The sequence below is a fragment of the Ictalurus furcatus genome, chromosome 12, assembly GCF_023375685.1.
Source record: "Ictalurus furcatus strain D&B chromosome 12, Billie_1.0, whole genome shotgun sequence".
NCBI lineage: Eukaryota > Metazoa > Chordata > Actinopteri > Siluriformes > Ictaluridae > Ictalurus > Ictalurus furcatus.
In genome coordinates this window covers 7,372,339-7,392,913 of record NC_071266.1, presented here as the reverse complement: position 1 = coordinate 7,392,913, position 20,575 = coordinate 7,372,339, and the positions used below count along the sequence as shown (strand labels likewise).

Sequence of the window (20,575 nt, the reverse complement as noted above, 5' to 3'; positions counted from 1 at the left end):
CAAAATCAGGTTTAGGCTTTTAGCTGTACTGAGTGATATTATTCATATAGGCTAGGACCTGTTGTTGGACGAGTTCATTCTCTAATCAGAACAAAAATCAGCATCAGCAATAATAATAATAATAATAATAATAATAAATACTTAGCTAGACTAATACATTTTGTGGAGATTTTTGGACGGTTATGGACAATAATGTTGCTGTTATGTTACTGAAAGTATCTAGAGGGCAGAATTGTACTATTTACTGTATAACTCTATATTGCTCCATGTTGTTGAGGCCAAGAAGGTGAATGGATTGAAAAAGCTGTCTTAAAGTGTTAAAATGGTTAAAAACAAATATTTTACACACACACAAATATATATATATGTGTGTGTGTGTGTGTGTGTATGTGTGTGTATATGCCCTTTGTGTTCAGTGTCCTCACATTAAATCACATTAACTTAAGTGTCTTATCTTAAATATTTCAGTGATACACGAAAAACTCTAATCAAATAATTGATTATCACAAACTAGCTACATATAAATAGCGTTTAGGCGCTACGTCTTCGTGTCCTATTTCCATCATGACCTTAAAATGCCGGATTTCGTTCACGTGACCTGCTGTAGCACTTTCCTTGTGGAGACTGTTTGTGGAACTACTTTTTTGCACAACAGACCACACCCTGATGACTCACAGAAGCCAATCGAATGAGAGCGAATGCGCGCGGAGTGATACGGATATGTCGCGACAGGATAAGGTTATCGCCGGGTGTTGAACGTCAGTATATAATGTCATGTGACGCCGTCGCGCTGTTTCTTTCACTCGCGTCACAGAAGTGTTATACCGTTTTGGGCACACGACTACTTGCTCAAAATGGCATTGTAGCGGCTTGCAGCGGAAAACTCGCAGCGGCAACACCTACAGTGCAACGGCGTTTTGCACTGGCTCTATTTATCAAAATGGCGTAAGTATAATTTCGTAAATTGTGTAAAGAGAATGTTTTTCTATAAGATAACTAGCGCATCAATATGGCGTAAGTTTAACCATATGTTATCACACGACTTTGTTAAATATATTTAACTAGCTGTGTATCGATTTTTTTATGTTGAAAAAGTTTTCACTTTTTCTATTATATCCTACTAAAAAAAAAAAGATACAAATAAATAGAACCCGGGCTAGTCAGCGAGGACGCTAAAGTTAACCATGTTCGCCACCCCGTTTCCGGATTAATTATTAATCGAGTATATTTGGTTGACTAACCAGTTTAGCAAATTATCAATCAAGTTTGATATAGTCACCGAAATACTATTATAAAACATGCTGTTGAATAAACAGCCATGTTAAGTTTTCCATTGTTTTCGTCGACGAGGCAACGTGGCACATTCAAAATGGCGCACGCTTTACAACTAATGACAGCGGGTGCTTTTGTTATGAAAATGGCGCTAGCGCCAAGGACACCCCTACCGCCAAGCGGAAGTGAAGGCGGGGCTACCGGCTGTTCGTGACCATATTAAGAAATTGCCATACTCCAAGGGCGGGGATTTCCTGCCATGGCAGGCAGTTTTCTAAGTATTTGCCTCTGATTTACCGTTAAGGACCGCCTTGATTAATATTACTGAATAGTAAACTGAACATGCTTTGTAATACAGGAACCTAAATGTCACACTTTAAACTTTTAGAAGTGACATTCAATTTCAGTCACGTGCCCCAGACATTGAACTGATTAAACATCTTTGATTAATGCCAGTCCACCATTTTGTGTAGTTTATATGTGGGGAAATTTCAGTCCCTAGTTCCACTTCCTACTTCAACATAGTTCTCATTTTTCCTACACAAGAAATACATTTGTTGATTTTTATATACAGGATGTACTTTTTCATTTGTCTTGGGTTCTTTATTTGGATAAAACTTACCCTTTTATGTCTTTTTTTTATTTATCTTCTTAGGTCCCTCGAGGCAACCAACCTCAGCACTGCTGCATTTGACAGCATATCAACCCTTCTTGACTCGTCATCAAAACCCCTGTTTTTGAGTCCGTCTCTGACCAGGCACCATGACTCTGAGCTCGAAGATGTGCGTGGAAGACATGGGGACCCTGTTGTTGGGGTCCTCGATTCTGATGGCTGACACCTTTGGGCCCCTTCTGGACGAAGATGAAGAGAGAGCTCTATCCGAGGGGTCTTCATCGCCCCTCTCCTTCTCTTCATATTCTGATTCTTACTCTTCCTCCCCGTTTTCTTCCCCCTCAGCCCCCGATCCTCTAGGATGTAAAGGCGGGTGTGATGTGCCGCTCCCCTGGCTGTCTGCCACTGAGCAGATCAATGCTCACACTGGGGCAGACCAGAGAGAAGGTGAAAACATTCAAACTAAAGTGCAATAATAGTTAACACATTTATTTATTTATTAAATATATAAAATAAATTAAGTTGAGGGACAATTTAAGATGTGATGTAATGCCAAGTGGCCTTACTGTTCAACACTGTCCGTTGAAAGGGAAGGGTAGTGACCATATCTTTTACTGTTACAGGGGATGCATTTTCAGGCATGGACTGGATGACTGAGAAGATCGACCTCAGTGATTTTGACCTGGACTCACTCATCGGGTCCTGCGATTTGGATGAGGCTCCCAGCTCTCCAGAGGAGCTGCTGGCATCCTTGGAGTCCCAAATGGATCTGGACCTGGCTCCGCTCCCGTTCCCATCAGCACCCACACCTGTTCTGGAAGAGCTTAACCTGCCTTCTTTCCCTCTAGATCTACCAATCGAGTCAGATCTCCACCCTGAGCTTGTTTCTGTTGAGATCAAATCTGAGCCCGTCTCTCCATCTCCTGCTCCTCCATCTCCTGCTCCTCCATCTCCTGCTCCTCCATCTCCTGCTCCTCCATCTCCTGCATTCACATTAGAGTTGGGCAGTGAAGTGGACATCTCCATTTCAGAGCTGGAGAAAACAGTACCCAAGGCCAGTGCTGACAACCAGACCCCCAGTATCGTGCTCTCCCTCTCTCCTGCCCACATATTGGTGGTTCTCACTACCAAAGAAGAGCCCAGCATTTCCAGCTATTCCTCAGACCAATCAGACAGTGGTGTTGAATCTGTATCTAGTTCTCCTCCTCACATAGAGAGTCCTGTTTCATCTCCCAAACCTGCTGGTACCTCCAGAACCAAACCTTACTCTAAACCTGACCCTGATGCAGTTATAGATGTTGCTGGTAAAGTAAAGACTGTATCGGGAAAGACCAAGACGGTAGACAAGAAACTGAAGAAAATGGAGCAGAATAAGACGGCAGCTACCCGCTACAGGCAGAAGAAACGGGTGGAGCAGGAGACCTTGAATGCAGAGTGTATGGAGCTGGAGAAGAGAAACAATGCACTCGCAGAGAAGGCAGACTCGATCAGCCGGGAGATCCAGTACCTAAAGGATCTTCTTGAGGAAGTCCGGTCAGCAAAGAACCGAAAAAAATCCAAGGCCAATTCTTCATGAGAAGGAGCGGTCTGTGTGATTGTCACAATTTTATAAGAAAGGCACAGGAAGATTCAGTAGGAGTAGCTGTGCTAGTTTCCCCACGCACTCACAGTTCATGTATGTTCACAGGATATCAGTGAGTAGTTAAAACATGTAATACTTGACAGTAGTTAAAAGTAGTTAGTGCACTCTACGCACCTAAAGCCCAGTCACTTCCTATCTTTAACCTTCTTACCTCTTAACGTCATTGTCCAGAAAGGGGCCTCATATCACAGTGGATATTTTTGTTACACTGAATATCGCGCTCGTTGCATGTATATAGCTTCAGCATCACTACTCGGCTTTATTTAAAACTGGTGTTTGGTGTGTCTATGGTGTAGTATGCTATTGTGCTATTTCTTGTTTTCTAATAAAGCTTCAAACATTGATTGTGGTTTGTACTTATTTTCCACAGATGTGCCCCCCCCCCCCCCCAAATTGAGTGTGAGTTTTAAGTCTAGGGCATAAAACCCAGATGCTAGTTTGCATGACTTGTTCCAGCTGGTGAATTGCCAGCTTAAGATGTTTGCAAATGCCATATAGGGGAACAGAATGAGGAACTTGAATACCAGTTGCTGTCTATTGCTCAAACCACACAAGGGTGTGTTTTGAGGAAATTATGGGGATTCCATAATCTAGTTTGAAAGCAGAGAGGGTTTGTGTCTAAAGTTGAAAATCTAGCTGGGTGAACTGTGGAAGAGTGTCTGTACATGTAGCAAATACTTTTTTTTGTGTGTACTAATTACTATAGTCCTATTCCACATAGTGCTGGTTAAATATAAACCTTAGAACAAGTATTATATTTGGTTACACAATTGGGACAAGAATGTCCTCTATGCTCATCAATTTCTTTTATATGCATGCATGGGTGAGAGTGCAGTGCACTGGGATAAATTTTGATGAACATGCACAACCCCATAAGGTGTACATTTAGCGGTAGTCAACAAATCTTACTGGGAATCCAACACCAAAAAAAAGTATTGTCTATTTTTAATATTCTCAATGTGCTGTTGTAATTTGTATATTATCTGTTTTCCATTAACTATTCCTTTCACATTTTTGAGTCAAAGTCTCTTGTTTTAATTTAATATAAAATTATTTGTACTGTGACGGCACAAAACCTTTTTGCTGCAACAAGCTGAATAATTGGTGGTTTCAGTATGAATGTGGATCGTGAACTTACTAGTTTTACTGGATTTGTTTGAGACACAAGTACTTGTCCAACTTGACTCACGAGTGGTTAATGCTTTCTTTAACGTGTGGAGCCCAGATTGGATCCGACATGGTAAATTCAGTTTATGGAGTTCATGGCATCCATTTGGTTCACAAGTGCTCAAGATGTTTAGACTTAGCATAATTATGTTGCATATTCCCCACTTCCACACCAGGTCCTGCTTACATAGGTTAGATCATTTGGCTCTTTCATGGCATTACCTACGTTTACGACAGAATTAGAAAAAGAATTAAACAGCACACCAGTAGGCAAGAGAATGCTTGTTATAGCTAGTGGTGAAGAGAAAAGAGGTCTTTGATGACTGTAGGAGGAGGATTATATTTAGCCCTTAAAACAGCTTTGACTGCACGGACTCGTAATTATCTCTGTGGAACCAGGAACATTGCGCACTAAACAAAGATGTGCCTCTTTGAAATTTGACCCCCAAAAGCATCAAGAGGAAGCAGAGGGACAGCTGGGAATGATAAGAGTCTCAAAGTCCCTGTCATTCTTCAGGGACATTTTAATCAGCAAATCTGTTACAAAACCAAAGGCTTATAAGATACATTTCAGAGCACAGAAACTGAAGGCTAAAACCAATAGTAGATGTTCAGAGCTATTTATTGTTTAAACAATAACTCTAACAGGAAACGCCTGTCAGTCACATGTCCCAATATTTTTGCTTGCCTACAAATTGGGCAGGTTGATACAAAATGTAATTTAACACCTCCAGTGGTGGTTAAAAATTTGTGAACCCTTTAGAATTTTCTATATATCTGCATAAATATGACCTAAAACAACATCAGATTTTCAAGTCTTAAAAGCAGATAAAGAGATCTCAGTTAAACAAATGAGACAAAAATATTATACTTGATCACTTATTTATTGATGATATTGATTTATTGAAGATATTTATTGATGGTTCATGTACTTTTGCCACTCACTGATATGTGATATTGGATAATTTTCCTTAATAAATAAAGGATGCAAATAAATACTTACTCCTTTGTATATATATATATATATATATATATATATATATATATATATATATATATATATATATATATATATATAGTATCTCACAAAAGTGAGTACACCCCTCACATTTTTGTAAATATTTGATTATATCTTTTCATGTGACAACACTGAAGAAATGACACTTTGCTACAATGTAAAGTAGTGAGTGTACAGCTTGTGTAACAGTGTAAATTTGCTGTCCCCTCAAAATAACACAGTCATTAATGTTTAAACCGCTGGCAACAAAAGTGAGTACACCCCTAAGTGAAAATGTCCAAATTGGGCCAAAGTGTCAATATCTTGTGTGGCCACCATTATTTTCCAGCACTGCCTTAACCCTCTTTGGCATGGAGTTCACCAGAGCTTCACAGGTTGCCACTGGAGTCCTCTTCCACTCCTCCATGACGAAATCACGGAGCTGGTGGATGTTAGAGACCTTTTGCTCCTCCACCTTCCGTTTGAGGATGCCCCACAGATGCTCAATAGGGTTTAGTCCATCACCTTCACCCTCAGCTTCTTTAGCAAGGCAGTGGTCATCTTGGAGATGTTTTTGGGGTCGTTATCATGCTGGAATACTGCCCTGTGGCCCAGTCTCCGAAGGGAGGGGATCATGCTCTGCTTCAGTGTGTCACAGTACATGTTGGCATTCATGGTTCCCTCAATCTTTGTACTCGTCACCTGGTTGCTGCCACACACGCTTGACACCATCTGAACCAAATAAGTTTATCTTGGTCTCATCAGACCACAGAACATGGTTCCAGTAATCCATGTCCTTAGTCTGCTTGTCTTCAGCAAACTGTTTGCGGGCTTTCTTGTGCATCATCTATAGAAGAGGCTTCCTTCTGGGACGACAGCCATGCAGACCAATTTGATGCAGTGTGCGGCGTATGGTCTGAGCACTGACAGGCTGGCCCCCCACCCCTTCAACCTCTGCAGCAATGCTGGCAGCACTCATACATCTATTTCCCAAAGACAACCTCTGGATATGACGCTGAGCACGTGCACTCAACTTCTTTGGTTGACCATGGCGAGGCCTGTTCTGAGTGGAACCTGTCCTGTTAAACCGCTGTATGGTCTTGGCCACCGTGCTGCAGCTCAGTGTCAGGGTCTTGGCAATCTTCTTATAGCCTAGGCCATCTTTATGTAGAGCAACAATTCTTTTTTTCAGATCCTCAGAGAGTTCTTTGCCATGAGGTGCCATGTTGAACTTCCAGTGACCAGTATGAGAGCGATGACACCAAATTTAACACACCTGCTCCCCATTCACACCTGAGACCTTGTAACACTAACAAGTCACATGACACTGGGGAGGGAAAATGGCTAATTGGGCCCAATTTGGACATTTTCACTTAGGGGTGTACTCACTTTTGTTTGGTTTAGACATTAATGGCTGTGTGTTGAGTTATTTTGAGGGGACAGCAAATATACACTGTTACACAAGCTGTACACTCATTACTTTACACTGTAGCAAAGTGTCATTTCTTCAGTGTTGTCACATGAAAGGGTATAATCAAATATTTTCAAAAATGGGAAAGGTGTACTCACTTTTGTGAGATACTGTATATATAAGTATTTCTTTATTATTTATTGATACAGCCTCTGAAAATATTGGAACAGCAAGGTCAATTCATTTGTTTTTGCTGTAGACTGAAGACATTTGGATTTGAGATCAAAAGATGAATATGAATTTCAGCTTTTATTTCCTGGTATTTATATCTACAGTGGTGCTTGAAAGTTTGTGAACCCTTTAGAATTTTCTATATATCTGTATAATATGATCTAAACATCATCAGGTTTTCACACAAATCCTAAAAATAGACAAAGAAAACCCAGTTAAACAAATGAAACAAAAATATTATACTTGGTCATTTATTTATTTATTGTTTTACTGTTTACTCTAATTGCATCTACTGGCTTGCTCATGTCTCATTTTATGCCCAAAAGTTTTGGGACACATTATCATAACACCCATATGTCCTTTTTGAACATCCTGTTCCAGATTTAGTTTCTATTTGCTCTTACAATAACCTCCACTCTTCTGTGGAGCATGCCCCTTCAGCCACAAGAGCATTAGTGAGGTCAGGCCTGGGGTACAGTCCAGTTCATCCCAAAGGTGTTCAATGGGGATAAGATCAGAGCTCTGTGCAGGCCAAATAAGTTCTTCCACTCCAACAATACCACACCATGTCTTCATGGAGCTTGCTTTGTGCACAGGGGTATTGTCATGCTGGAACAGGTTCCAGTGAAGGGAAATTGCAATGCTACAGCATGCAGAGACATCCTATACAATTGTGTGCTTCCAACTTCGTGGCAACAGTTTGGGGAAGAACCACATATGGGTATGACGGTCATGTGTCCGCAAACATTTGGCCATTTGGTGTATCTTGCAAAGCAGGGTTGAGAAACTCAGAAAGCCAATCAAAAATTATCCAACCAACATCAACACTATAGTCAGAATCTGAAGTCTGATGAAGAGCGAGAGAACTGATAGTACAAATTGTTCACCGAAAAAGAGACGTGTCCCATTGTCCACCAAGAAGATGTGTCTCATACATCACCAAGAAAACCACATTTAGTTTTTCTTCCCCCACACCACATACCAGCACCACATACCAGCGCCGCTCCCAGTGAATAGCAGCCTACACCTACAAAGTGCATGGGTGTACCCAATAAACCGCCAATGACTGTGTAATTATGTGTATAACTTAATGTTATTCTGAGTTTTGTGGACACAACTGTAGGAGGGAAAAGACCAACATAATTAGAAGGCACAACAAGACTATCTATTTCTCTTCTAACTCTGTAGAGAGGTTTAATGTTCAGCAGATCCGTTGCTCCTGAGGGATTATTATACTGGGTGTGAGACACAGATACTGCAGGCGCGGACCGGCTCAAACCGGATTACACCGGTTTTATCAACCAGGAAACTACAAACTAATACAACTGACGTTAGTCACACCCACAAGTTACCAGGAACTTCACAAATGAGCTAACATTGCGAGAATGATCGATATTTTCGACCTGTGTAAACAGCTAGGTCGATTTACTTAATGGAAAACTCCGATTTAACGTTAACAGATACAACATCATGTTATATCCCCAGCGTTAAACTTGTTAAACTCGCCGGGTTTCATTTCCTTCTTCCATGACGTTTCAGGTTCCAGTCAGTCCGTCCTATTTTCTCTCGCGTACTAGCTGCTCACTGATTGGACAGTTCAGATGTCATTCATCTCACCGTAGCAACCATAGAACACAAGCTATCTTCCTGAGTAATTCAGACGAATTTGGTGCGTTTATTAGAGACGTCTGGCGCCCTCTAGCGCATAACACATAAACAGCGTCATTTTAGAGGACTAGTACTTCATCTGATGATAAGAAATTTGTATTCTTACTCAGTTACATTTACATTGGAAAAGCATATTTCCAACTTTATTTTATTTCATTTCTCTAAACGTTAGTTATTAACTACAGTCATAGGTTCAAATAAACAAATCCATTCCTAATCATGTTCATATAAGGACTGCATATCAGTCGCACTTGCTCTTCATAAATTACAATAACTTTTTTTTTAAAAAATTAATAAAATAAAGAACCTGATAAAAAAGGGACACAAATTTAAACAAGGGTTAGATATGGTGTGATGTCGTAAACGCTAAGCTTAAATATTAATCCTAACATCTTTTAAAATTGTAATACATTTTAAGTCTTGCTGATAGTTACCATCTGCAAGTGTGAGATAATTTAAATAATAAATGAATAAATAAAACAAAGACATAAACAAACAAACAAATAAAACAATGGAAACGCAAACAAGCAACTGAACAAATAAGTAATTAAAGCAAGGACACGTAAACATATAAGTAAACAAATAAATGGAACCAAGGAAACACACATATCAATAAAGCAAACAAATGAGTATGTAAGTAAATAAAGCAAAGATACATAAACAAATAAGCAAGCAAATAAATAAATAGATAAATAAAACCAAAGAAACATACAAACAAACAAAAAATGAATGAATAAATAAATAAATACATAAATAAAGTAAATACACATTAAAAAAATAAGCAAACGCGCAAATAAACAAAACCATAGAAACACAGAAACAAACAAATAAATAAACACGTCCTGACCATGACAGGTTAAATAATTTAACTTTTCTTTTAAAATATTCGAGTACATATTAGTACGGACACTACTTAATCTTCACTCAAGTATACTTTTGCCAAACCACGCCCACTTTAACTGAATAATATTTAAAGTGTAATTTCTCTACTTTTTCTGCCACGTGCAGATTTTTTTTATCCTCCAAAACAACTGGGGGCGCTGTTGGTTTCTCTTTGGCAAACATCTGGGTAAAAAGACTAATCAAAGAAGAGAAAAGGCTGTGTTTCCATCGCCTGCTTAGTTGCTACACATACATACTATATATGTTATTGATTGGAATGTCATTATGCACTCTAACCTAGTGCTCTAGATAATGAAGAGGGAGTTGTATGGGATTGAACACAAGCTGCAGCGGAGTAAAGTTGCATCATTGGAACCGGATTTACTTTTCAATGAAGACTTTCGTCTTAAAAAGTCCGATTAAAAGTTCAGCGATTTGGTGTATCATACTTAGCAGTGTTTTACGGAGGTAGGCTATGTTATTAAAAAAAACAACAAAAAAAACACATCGTCAAAAATGACTCAAATAAGAGATAACTGGATATATTTCTGTTTCTTTCTTTCTGTTATACTATTTATGGATTTGACAGGTTGTTATTTTCATTGTTATTTCAGTATTTCATGCTACTTCAAAGAATCCATATTTATAAACAGATATGTTTAGTATTAGCTCAGTATTTTTTGTAGTAGTTTTCCATTAATTAAGTGTTTAAAAAAAAAAAAAGTGTGCATTTATATGTTACAAATGTGGTCCAAGAGTGACACCATTGTAAACAAACAAACAAACAAATAAATAAATACCTCCTTACTTCCACAATTACAATAATTTACTTTTGCTTAAAGCCTGCTCCTTTCTAAATTAAGTAAATAAATGAATACATTTATATAAATACATAATAATTCTATGATTTATTTATTTATTTGTTTGTTTGTTTATTTAGTTTGTTATTTATTTTCCGAAAGCAGAACATTATCCAGCATGTCCTGCACAGAGAATCATGTGATTTGGAAAACTGGACCAGTAGAAGCGTATCTGCATCCTTCTCCATGGACACCAGGGGCTACTATTGTGACCCACAATGCACCTAAAACCTCAAGCAGTCTTTTCCGCTTACCGCAGTCCTCGTTCCTGAGCCTTCTCCTGGGAGCACGGGCAGTCGGAGATCTCCTCTGCAAGCGCCTCGGCGTCCAGCGCTGCGCTGTTGTCCACAGACCCGATTGTGATGACGGTACACCTGCAAACCTGCTGCTTCTTCCTCTTCATGGCTTGGAGGACACGTGGAGGCCGCATCTCGCTCCTGAGGAAGACTTTCAGCCTTACGATCCCGGCTACATAACTTCCAAAAGCGGCCCACGCTGGACTGATGTTAACCTGGAAGCCGTTCAGGAGAGGATTCGGGCAAAGCTAACTTCTCCGGATTCCCCTTTTAATTACACGTTTCTCGGAGAACCGTCACACCCAGGGTTATTTTCTCGTATCGTTCGAGGAGAGGAGAAGCAGTGGAGGGTCTGGGAGGACGAAGGCCACGTTGCCTTTCTCACACCATTCCCCAACACTCCAGGGCTCACGGTGGTGATTCCACGCAAACCGCTCACCAGTGACATCCTCCGCCTAGAGGACGGGGATTATACAGACCTGTTGCTGGCAACCCGGAAGGTGGCAAGGCTCTTGGAAGACGCGCTGGGAGCATGGGGAGTGGGGGTCATATTTGAGGGATTTGAGATTGACTACGCTCACGCTAAACTGGTTCCTCTGGTTCAATCTCCAGGCAACGTGACGCCGAGTGCTGTGTGTGCAGTACCAGAGTTTTATGATGTGTATCCCGGGTTCGTGAGCTCAGCTAATGGACCGCCAGCCAGTTCTGAACATTTAAGACAGATCCATGACAAAATCACTAAAACGTCATAGGACTGATGTTTAATTTCATGTCTTTTTTTTTTTTTAAAACCTGTTTTCCAGATCTAGATAAGTTTCCTATTTGTGTAATTAGTTATTTCTGATTCCTGGGCTTTCAAACAAGGCCAAGATCATGCAAAAGCTCAGGTCATTGCTTTGACTGGACTCAATTTCATAACCTCAGACTTTTAGATCAGTAATTATCCATGTTTGAATACCAAAATATTTAAACTTTGCACTGATTTAAAATTGTATATTTAATTGCTCAACTAATTAATGTTAATGCAATTCAAATGTAATAGTGACTTAAGTTCAGTCCATACATGAGTTTTTTTTATTATGTTTGTGGCCAAAAATGCTTGATTTTGCTGATTTTCTTTTCTCCAAATTTGTGAGGCAACTTGCAGTGTTTTAGTGCCTTTTTTTTTTGGCAGAAAACTAATTGAATTGGCGTAATTGCAGTTGCACGTTCTTTCACAGTGATGTTTGTTGGTAAATGAGACCTTTTAGCTGTATGTTTGACGCACGTGAATCGAAGACGGCTTTGACTGAATGCGCGTTGTAATGACGTCACATGACGCGTTCATCTGAAGTCATTTTGAAAAATTGCAAGCGCTTCCAAATATTGTAGAATTTGCTTGATTTTGTGTTCATTTCTGCGATTATATAATCACAAAATCTTGAGGGACTGAATAATGTCAATGCAATTCAAATGTAATATTGACCTACATTTACCACTTCACTATATTAAAGTGAATATCCCTCTCTTCCCTGAATCCATGCTGTGCATTCATTTCAGTTGTACCATGTTGTATTTGAATGCTGGAATCTGATTGGTCAGAAAGTGGCAAATCACAAGTATGTATTAATGTGCTTGTTCTAATATGTTTAATGTTTAACAGAGTACACAGCGGCTTGTATGGGAGGTACTCCATATTAATGAAATTGTTGTAATTGTTGATCTGCTGAAGCTTTCTATGAGGAGATGTTTATTTAACATTTTGGAACTCTGGAGTCTCCAGTGTCAGTTTTTCAACACAGGAAAGTCTTCAGGCTGGAGGGCTTTGAGCTTTCTTGTTTTCATGGCAAACTGTTTTTTTGTTTGTTTGTTTTAATGAACTTCAAGAGAGAAAGAATTCAGTTTGGTGAGGGGATGGCAGTTTCTAGCTGCTTTAACATAAGTGATAGCAGGAAGTACTATTTGTTTGTTTGGCAGTAGTAGTTGTTTCTAAGTGGTTAGAAAGTATTATGTGTCATTGTTTAATAAATAAATCACTGTCATCATCAGCAAATTGTTGTGATCCATCCATTTTTTGTACCGCTTATCCTACACAGGGTGGCAGGGAGCCTGGAGCCTATCCTAGGGGACTCTGGGTACGAGGCAGGGGACACCCTGGACTGGGTGCTAGTCTATCACAGGGTATAATCATGCACGCACACACACTCACACACCCATTCAGAAATTCCAGTTAACCTACAACGCATGCCTTTGGTCTGGGGGAGGAAACTGGAGTACCTGGAGGAAACCCCCAAAGCACAGGGAGAACATGCAAACTCCACGCACACAGGGTGGAGGCAGGAATCGAACCCCCAGTCCTAGAGGTGTAAGGCAAACATGTTAATCACTAAGCCATCATGATATTCAGGGTTGACTTCTGCTTTGTGTCGGTCACATGGGTTCTAGTACAGGGAGGAATTCTATTGAGTTATGAGCCAACATCAACAGGAGCTGAAGCTGGAGCTACGGATATACAGGTGCCACCTGAAAGCTATGCATTTCTGCTTTTTCAGCAAAAGCAGCACTCAGACGAGACATAAGTAAAATTCAGCCGGTAGAAAAAGTCCATTCAGGTTGCAGGAAGTGAATAGAAGTACATTTGTTTCCAGTAGTAGTTACTTCACTATGTGCCAGCTTCATCTTAGTGAACATTGACCTGTGAGTCATGAACCTTGTTCTTGTGACCACAATAGAAATCAAGTGAGCGGGTCTTTCGTCTTCTAGGTTGCTAAGCAAATAGATAAGCTGCTGATTAATTAGTAGTCACACCAGACGTTCTTCCTCATATTGTCTCCCCAATTTGGTCCCACCCACTATCTTCTGAAACACATGAAAGCCAGCCAGCTGCATCTTTCCCAACTTCTGCTCATGCTGCATTACAGGAAAGCGCTATCTACCCTCTTCCACATACGTGAGCTCACAGACACCCACGATTGGCTAATGTCGCTGTGATTGACATGAGATGAAGATGAGACGACGCTGGACATCTTCCTCTCTGATCTTTAAAATCTTTTACTAGGGTTTTCGTGGTAAACTTCTGTTTTCACTGTCTACTAGGATTTTCTTGTTCGCAATGCTGGCGCCTTTGCATGTGAACATAAGAAATTGTATTTTGTAATGTAGTTGTTTAGGATTAAATAAATTCCATGGCATAAATAACTTTAAACTCGGGACACTTGGATGCTTTTTCTATCAGATATGGACAGACGGTAGATGCTTCCAACGTCCAACAAAGAGAAGAAAATATATTTAATTGTATTTATTTAAATTAGTATTTTCAAACACACAGTTGTCCTGTTTTTAAGGCAAAACATTTTTACTTGTATTAATATATGTTTTAATATAATTCATGATCCAATATGATCCAATAGGCCTGCTATTTTTTTTCTTGCTTGCATTTAGATGTCATTTAAAAACACCTAAACCACTTGTGCTGTCCACGTTTAACTAATAGTAATGCAAGAATTAATGTCAGCTGGCTGCGTTTGGGACCAAATATAATGCAACTTTTACTGCCGTCCCCAGGGGACATGATTACTTTACACAGATCTAATGACGGGGAGAAATTCTGATGTTACAGAGATGAATGTAAATCAAAATTCATTCAATATCTTTCCTTTTTGTTTAGATTATAGCTGTGTGTCATGTGGCAACTGCACAATTTAAGCATACGCAATCTCTTTTGATGTTTTGAAAGGTTATTTGTACTCCAGGTATAGGCTACATAAGTTATATTTCAAGAACAATTAGACACTCAATAATTATTTATGAAATTTGTTATTGCGTTACTGTTTATAACATAAATTAAAATGTACACTGCAAAAGAAAAGTGTCTTTTTTTATTTTTTGAAAAACATTCTACATTCTTCTGTGTTCTCCATGACATTAAGTAAAAAAATTATATATATATATATATATATATAAGGTGCAAAATACCAACATTCAGAAAAGACAAATTATAAATAATTCTCCACTTGCTGTAATTTTGCCTGTTGATATTGCCAAGACACAACTAATTATTTTTCAGCTGTAATTAAGCAGGTAGCACCACATATTTACACAATCACCAGCTTTCTCCACCTGTGTTGCCACCTCCTAATTAATCCCCAGATGTTTTCATTAACAGCCTAATTAGAGCTGGTTTTATGTTAACGAATATATGGCATCATCGTGGAGAAACGGGGAAAATGTCAGTGTGGAGAATGGAAACGTAACGAAAGGATGTCAGTAAATCTCAGAATTAAAACCAAGGTATGTTCTTATATATATGTTTTATCTTGTATACAAATTGGTTTGTAGATGTACTTCATGTATATGATTGCTTTAAGTGTTCAGAATGAGTACGGATCTTCATGTCTGTCTTCTAGTCACGTTCTCGTTTATACATAATGTACAGTATTATCAATATTATCATCATGCATAAAATATGGGCTCTTCTAGCAATATCTGAAGATGATAAGTTCAGTTTCCTGAGTAAAAATTTTTAGTGGAACGCATTAAACTGAATTACATAATGTTGCTCAGGAATAATGCAGTAACATAAATTCTGCAAAATGATTTATTCTAACGGTAGAATAAAGACGTTACTGAGTTCCTGGACGCCTTCTGTGCTAAATGTCAAATAGATCCTGGAGCCATATGTTTAAAATATGAGGTCTCGTCTATGATTCCATAATCGCACACTTAACTAGAACTTTGTGGTATATAGAGTAAGGGCAAGCAAAGTGAAAACAGTTATAATGTTCTGACTACATTCCGCCATAGTAGTCCCTAGATCATTCCTTCTGTGATTTACTTTGTCTAAAAATATGCTGTAAGATGTTTAAAACAGGCTTTCTATCTTTTTAAGAGATAAAAATAAGAGAACATTATATTTCTATATTGTTTTGATGATTGTCTTGAGCATCAAATTTACACAAAATCTTTTTATTCTGATGTAAATGTCAGACATCGAATCATAAACTGATTCTCAATCTGAATCACCAACTGTGGAACTCCAGGATTAAATCTTTAGGCAGGTAGATTAAAATAATAACTCTAAAATATCAATCTAATCTCTTGATTGTAAATTCTAGAGAGTTGACATTAACAGTTTTTTTTACGCACTGATGTCGACTGGTTTCTTTGCGGGTCCCTTCAGACAGGAGTAGGAGTTCAGCCTGTCCATCTTGGAGATGTAAAGTATCAGCTCAATGGTGCTGCTCAAGTCCATGATGGAGAAGACAGAGACGCTGATTTGGCAGTTCAGCTGGACGAACGTGTAAGTGGAGGCAAATGGCATGAGCGCCACAGGCGGCAAATAGTTGACCACGATGATAGCCAGCAGGATGACCACCATTTTAAAGGCTTTCTTCTTCACAGGGTGCATGACCTCTTTGCCGGCAACACTCCTGCGCAATACCCAGATGATAGACAGGTTGCAGAAGACCATGATGAAGAAGGCAGAAACGATGAGGCCGCTGAACACCTCGGTCACACTCAGTACTCCCAGAATGCTCTTAGTGAGCGCATAGACCAAGAGCAGCGCCCATACGAATGCTGAGATGCCTGTCCGCATGCGGTTATCGCGGCTGTTTATGAACACAATGGGGTGCACAACGGCGATGTACCTGTCCAAGCAGATGCAGGTAAGGAACAGCGGTGCCATATCTTTCATGCCGTAGGCAAACCGCTGTAAATACCAGACACCCCAATGGTCCAGGTACAGCCGGTTCAGCAGTTCCACGGGCGTCATCAGGCAGAAGAAGCCGTCCAGTGCGGCAAGGTTGAAAATAAAGACGTCGGATGTGGAGCTTTCACTTTTGCGCGTTGTGATGTGCCACATCACCAGTATGTTGGTGGGGAAGCCCAAGGCCAGGTTGAAAACTTTGACAGTGTAGTAAAAGACGAAGGCATATGGAGCCACGGCACATTTGTCGTACTGGTACCACAGCGGTTGATGCCAACCAGGAGGTGTAATGTTTGGCGGTAGTTCAGAGGTGTTATCCATCTCACTGTTAATGAGACCTAAAAAGGAAAGACAGATTTTGGGTTTGGATTTTGAACCTTTTATCAATGCAATCCATTTTACGCCATAATTAACCATATCATCAAGTGTTACATAAAATCGACTAAAAAGGGTTTGCAACAAAGGTACTTTGGATCACTCACCACCCTCAAACACCAAACTGCTCTTGCCACAGAAGCTTGAATCGTCCTATTGTATTCTTTCCACACCACACCTTGACCTTTCCTCTATTAACACCTTCTCATCTGGGGCACCCAAGTACAAGCACATCCTAGCGGGAGACCAAGTCACGGCATTTTGGTCAGGACCAATCAGTGAAGCAAGATGGTGGCCAACAATGCTACGCCAGCCTGATTGGTCAGAGTCGTAAGAGGACGTGTTAATTTGGACGGTCTTTAGGTAAAGATGCCTCATAATGGGAGGGAACGTTCGGTACCAGTGATGCAACTGTGAGGAGACAGCAGAACTTTGAGTAAACAAATGATGCAAGGCTGAAATGAGTAAATCTAATGTAACATATTACAAACGCATGTTTCTGGCAGTCAGCAGATTCCGAGCTGGAGTTGTGCTGCTGAATGAGGCAGTGAATGGACAGAAGGAAGGCATTAGACTATTGAGTTTTTCACTAATTTCCCTAAACAAAAAAAATGACATGTCAAACAGTGAGTTTTCATAACTTTCACTCGATTTTAGATAAAAACTAACGTGGTGAAATCCTATGATTATTAATAAGAAGTGGTAAATATGGATGCATACAACAGGGTGCCAAAGTACACTACAAAGGTTTTTGAAAACCAAATATAAAGGTTTACTCATTTGATACCACCCATAAGGAGGTCCATCCATCCATCCATCCACTTTCTATACCGCTTATGGAAACCTGGAGCCTATCCCAAGGCCATAAGGAGGTTGTTATGATTGTAATACTATACAGTGAAATAACAACACATACACATGTAGCTAATGTCTGATCTAGATGTGATCTTGTTTGAGAAATATATTAATACAAAATTAGATTAATTTACAAAATAAAATCAGTTCTTAGTGGCGAAAAATAGACTTTTGGACCCCAGAGCATTTTAACAAGAAGAATCACTGACAGGGTTTGAACATGAGGCCACGTTTTATACTGACTCATCTAATGTCTCCTTTGGTTACACTAAATTCAATCTAGAACACTTATATGTTCTTTGGTTTTCCGCTTAGGATGCTCAGAACCAATAACTATACAAAATCCACTTGAAGAATCCTTTTGATAATAGTGTAGATTGTCTCAGCCCTGTACGTTGTACACTATATGCGTGTTTTCTTAGCTTAACAGACTACATGTTTAACAATAAACTAAACTAATATAGAATTCTAAATGGAACAGCATTTTTACTTTGAAAATTACGTTACAATGCTTGCAATTGATTAGGGAAGATAGTATGGCAGTCCATCCAACCCATCAATTAGGATCAGTTATGCTCTCCATGCGTGGACGTGGTCATTAGCGGTTAAGCTCACAATGTTCTCCCAAACTGAAGGCAAAACCTTACATACTTGCACCACTCGAGACCCATTTACAGCATTTTATGTGAAATTCTGTGTGTTTTTGTGCCCTAGGGTGTTGATCTCATCTCAACTGCCATTTCTGCAGTTTTCAGGCCTGCTTCTTCCCAGCAGTGCTTATGCCTGCACAGCTACGTGTGAGTCCTTGACTCCATCATTCCCCCCCATATTAAATTTCACCAAGCACTGTGTGTGGCCATCTGGGGAGCAATATTCAGCCTCTGCTTGATTAAAAACCTTAAGATCTATGATTCCACATGGATAAAATGTATTGCAGTTTGTCAGCCCACCCACATAGCCATCATGTCTTTCTGGACTATCCATGTTTTCAAGGCTTGGGGCTTATAAACACATACTGACCTTTGCATAAGTATACAACCTGGAATTGAAATGGATTTAATAGGGATTTTATGTCATGATTGGTGGTTTTTCAACTAATTAGGTGAGTTCTAATGGCGACTGGTAAATACTTATACAAACACAACTTTGAAGTATTTATATTTGTACATATTTCTTCATTGAGTTTTTATTCCCTCATCAGTATTTATTTAGATTCATGATATAAAATCCCAATATAAGACTAGCACTAAAAAATCTGGAAAGGCGATGTAAGCCACTGTAGATGATGGTATTGCTACTTCGCCTGAAATAGATGTCTCTGTGTTTTTTGATTGGTGAAACGATTCGCAATCTTTCCATACAGGCTTTCATGATGGACTTGCACTTGACCGGCCTGATTTTCTGTCTCTTTGGGGTTTGAGAAATGTCCTGCTAAACAAGCCGATGACTCGGTTCAGGATCAGTTCAGTTAAAAAAACAAAAACAACAAAAAAACACACAATATTAAGAAATACAGTTTTATTGTAGCTAAAAATGCAGCTCAGACTAATTTAAGTCTAAGTGTTTTTTTTAATTTATTAATAGTAGGTCTGTACTTACTACCTACTAGATAAGACAGAGGTACTTATCATAGAAAATGATGCACAGAGAACGTTAATTATGCCATATCTAGACTCCTTGTCCCTCAAGGCAAATGACTGCGTTAAGAATTTAGGGATTGTGTTTGACAGTGATCTCAGTTTTAAAAATCATATTAGAAATGTTTGTAAAACAGCATATTATCACCTTCGTAATGTCTCTGAAGTATGTGATATTCTCTCCCCCCACAGATAGTGAGAAACTAATAGATGCATTTGTTACATCTAGACTCGACTACTGCAACAGTGTTTTGGTTGGCTTACCAAAGAGCTCCATTACGAAGAGTTCAGAATGCAGCTGCAAGAATGCTGACACGTACTAGACTGAAGAATCATATCACTCCGGCACTTAAATCACTTCACTGGCTACCTGTGTCTTACAGAATTGATTTTAAAATAGTGTTGTTCATTTTCAGATGTCTTCATGGTGGTGTTCCTACATACCTTTGTAATATGCTCACTAAAATATACTCCTGCTAGATCACTTAGGTCATCCAACTGCAACCTGCTGGTTGTACTCAAAACACGGCTGAAAAGCAGGGAGTCTGACTTTAGTCACTATGGGCCTAAGCTGTGGAAGTCTCTCCCTGACAACCTACATGCAGTTGATTCAATTAGCACTTTTAAAAAGTATCTTAAAGTGCATTTGTTCACTGGGTCCTTTCCTCAAACCAGTTCATTTTCCATACTTGATTTTATTTGTATTATTTGATTTATTCTATTTCATTTGCTTAGCCTTTTATTTCTTATATTTATTTTTAAAAAATTTCTTACTACTGATTTTATTTTCTTGTATCTACTGTATGTCTTCTGTAAAGCACTTTGTAAACATTGCTTTAAAAAGTGCTATATAAATAAAGCTTTACTTACTTACTTACTGTACATAAATGACTTCATGTACACTACACTGCTCTCAAAAGGAAAATTTAATGACCCACTGCTTTTCCCCAAAGTGGACACAGAAACAGGAAGTGAGACGGCTC

The 20,575-nt window shown here is 39.2% G+C and overlaps 3 protein-coding genes across 5 annotated transcripts; 2 read left to right on the top strand and 1 right to left on the bottom strand.

Annotated features, from left to right (window-relative positions):
* The first annotated feature begins 786 nt into the window (after window positions 1–786).
* Window positions 787–3,871, top strand: atf4a (activating transcription factor 4a). The gene is made up of 3 exons (XM_053638656.1): window positions 787–945; window positions 1,928–2,332; window positions 2,509–3,871. The coding sequence occupies exons 2-3, from the start codon at window positions 2,035–2,037 to the stop codon at window positions 3,459–3,461; spliced, it is 1,251 nt and encodes a 416-aa protein (XP_053494631.1). The 5' UTR covers window positions 787–945; window positions 1,928–2,034; the 3' UTR covers window positions 3,462–3,871.
* Window positions 3,872–9,012: 5,141 nt separating this feature from the next.
* Window positions 9,013–14,211, top strand: LOC128616217 (uncharacterized). 3 transcript variants are annotated; one of them, XM_053638780.1, is made up of 2 exons: window positions 9,013–10,351; window positions 10,849–14,211. In XM_053638780.1, the coding sequence occupies exons 1-2, from the start codon at window positions 10,212–10,214 to the stop codon at window positions 11,789–11,791; spliced, it is 1,083 nt and encodes a 360-aa protein (XP_053494755.1). In that variant the 5' UTR covers window positions 9,013–10,211; the 3' UTR covers window positions 11,792–14,211. The 3 variants fall into 3 exon arrangements, with proteins under 3 accessions (XP_053494755.1, XP_053494756.1, XP_053494757.1); XM_053638781.1 differs by having other exon boundaries at window positions 10,824–14,211; XM_053638782.1 differs by lacking the exon at window positions 9,013–10,351 and adding an exon at window positions 10,394–10,472.
* Window positions 14,212–16,155: 1,944 nt separating this feature from the next.
* On the bottom strand, window positions 16,156–17,046 carry LOC128615752 (hydroxycarboxylic acid receptor 2-like). The gene has a single exon (XM_053638071.1). It carries the CDS (start codon window positions 17,044–17,046, stop codon window positions 16,156–16,158), a length of 891 nt encoding a protein of 296 aa, XP_053494046.1.
* Window positions 17,047–20,575: the final 3,529 nt, after the last annotated feature.

Coding starts and splice junctions, on each gene's coding strand:
- atf4a (XM_053638656.1), top strand. CDS start 2,035: ATGACTCTGAGCTCGAAGATGTGCGTGGAAGACATGGGGACCCTGTTG. Junction 2,333..2,508: donor TGGGGCAGACCAGAGAGAAG/GTGAAAACATTC, acceptor TTACTGTTACAG/GGGATGCATTTTCAGGCATG.
- LOC128616217 (XM_053638780.1), top strand. CDS start 10,212: ATGGGATTGAACACAAGCTGCAGCGGAGTAAAGTTGCATCATTGGAAC. Junction 10,352..10,848: donor CTTAGCAGTGTTTTACGGAG/GTAGGCTATGTT, acceptor TTCCGAAAGCAG/AACATTATCCAGCATGTCCT.
- LOC128615752 (XM_053638071.1), bottom strand. CDS start 17,046: ATGGATAACACCTCTGAACTACCGCCAAACATTACACCTCCTGGTTGG.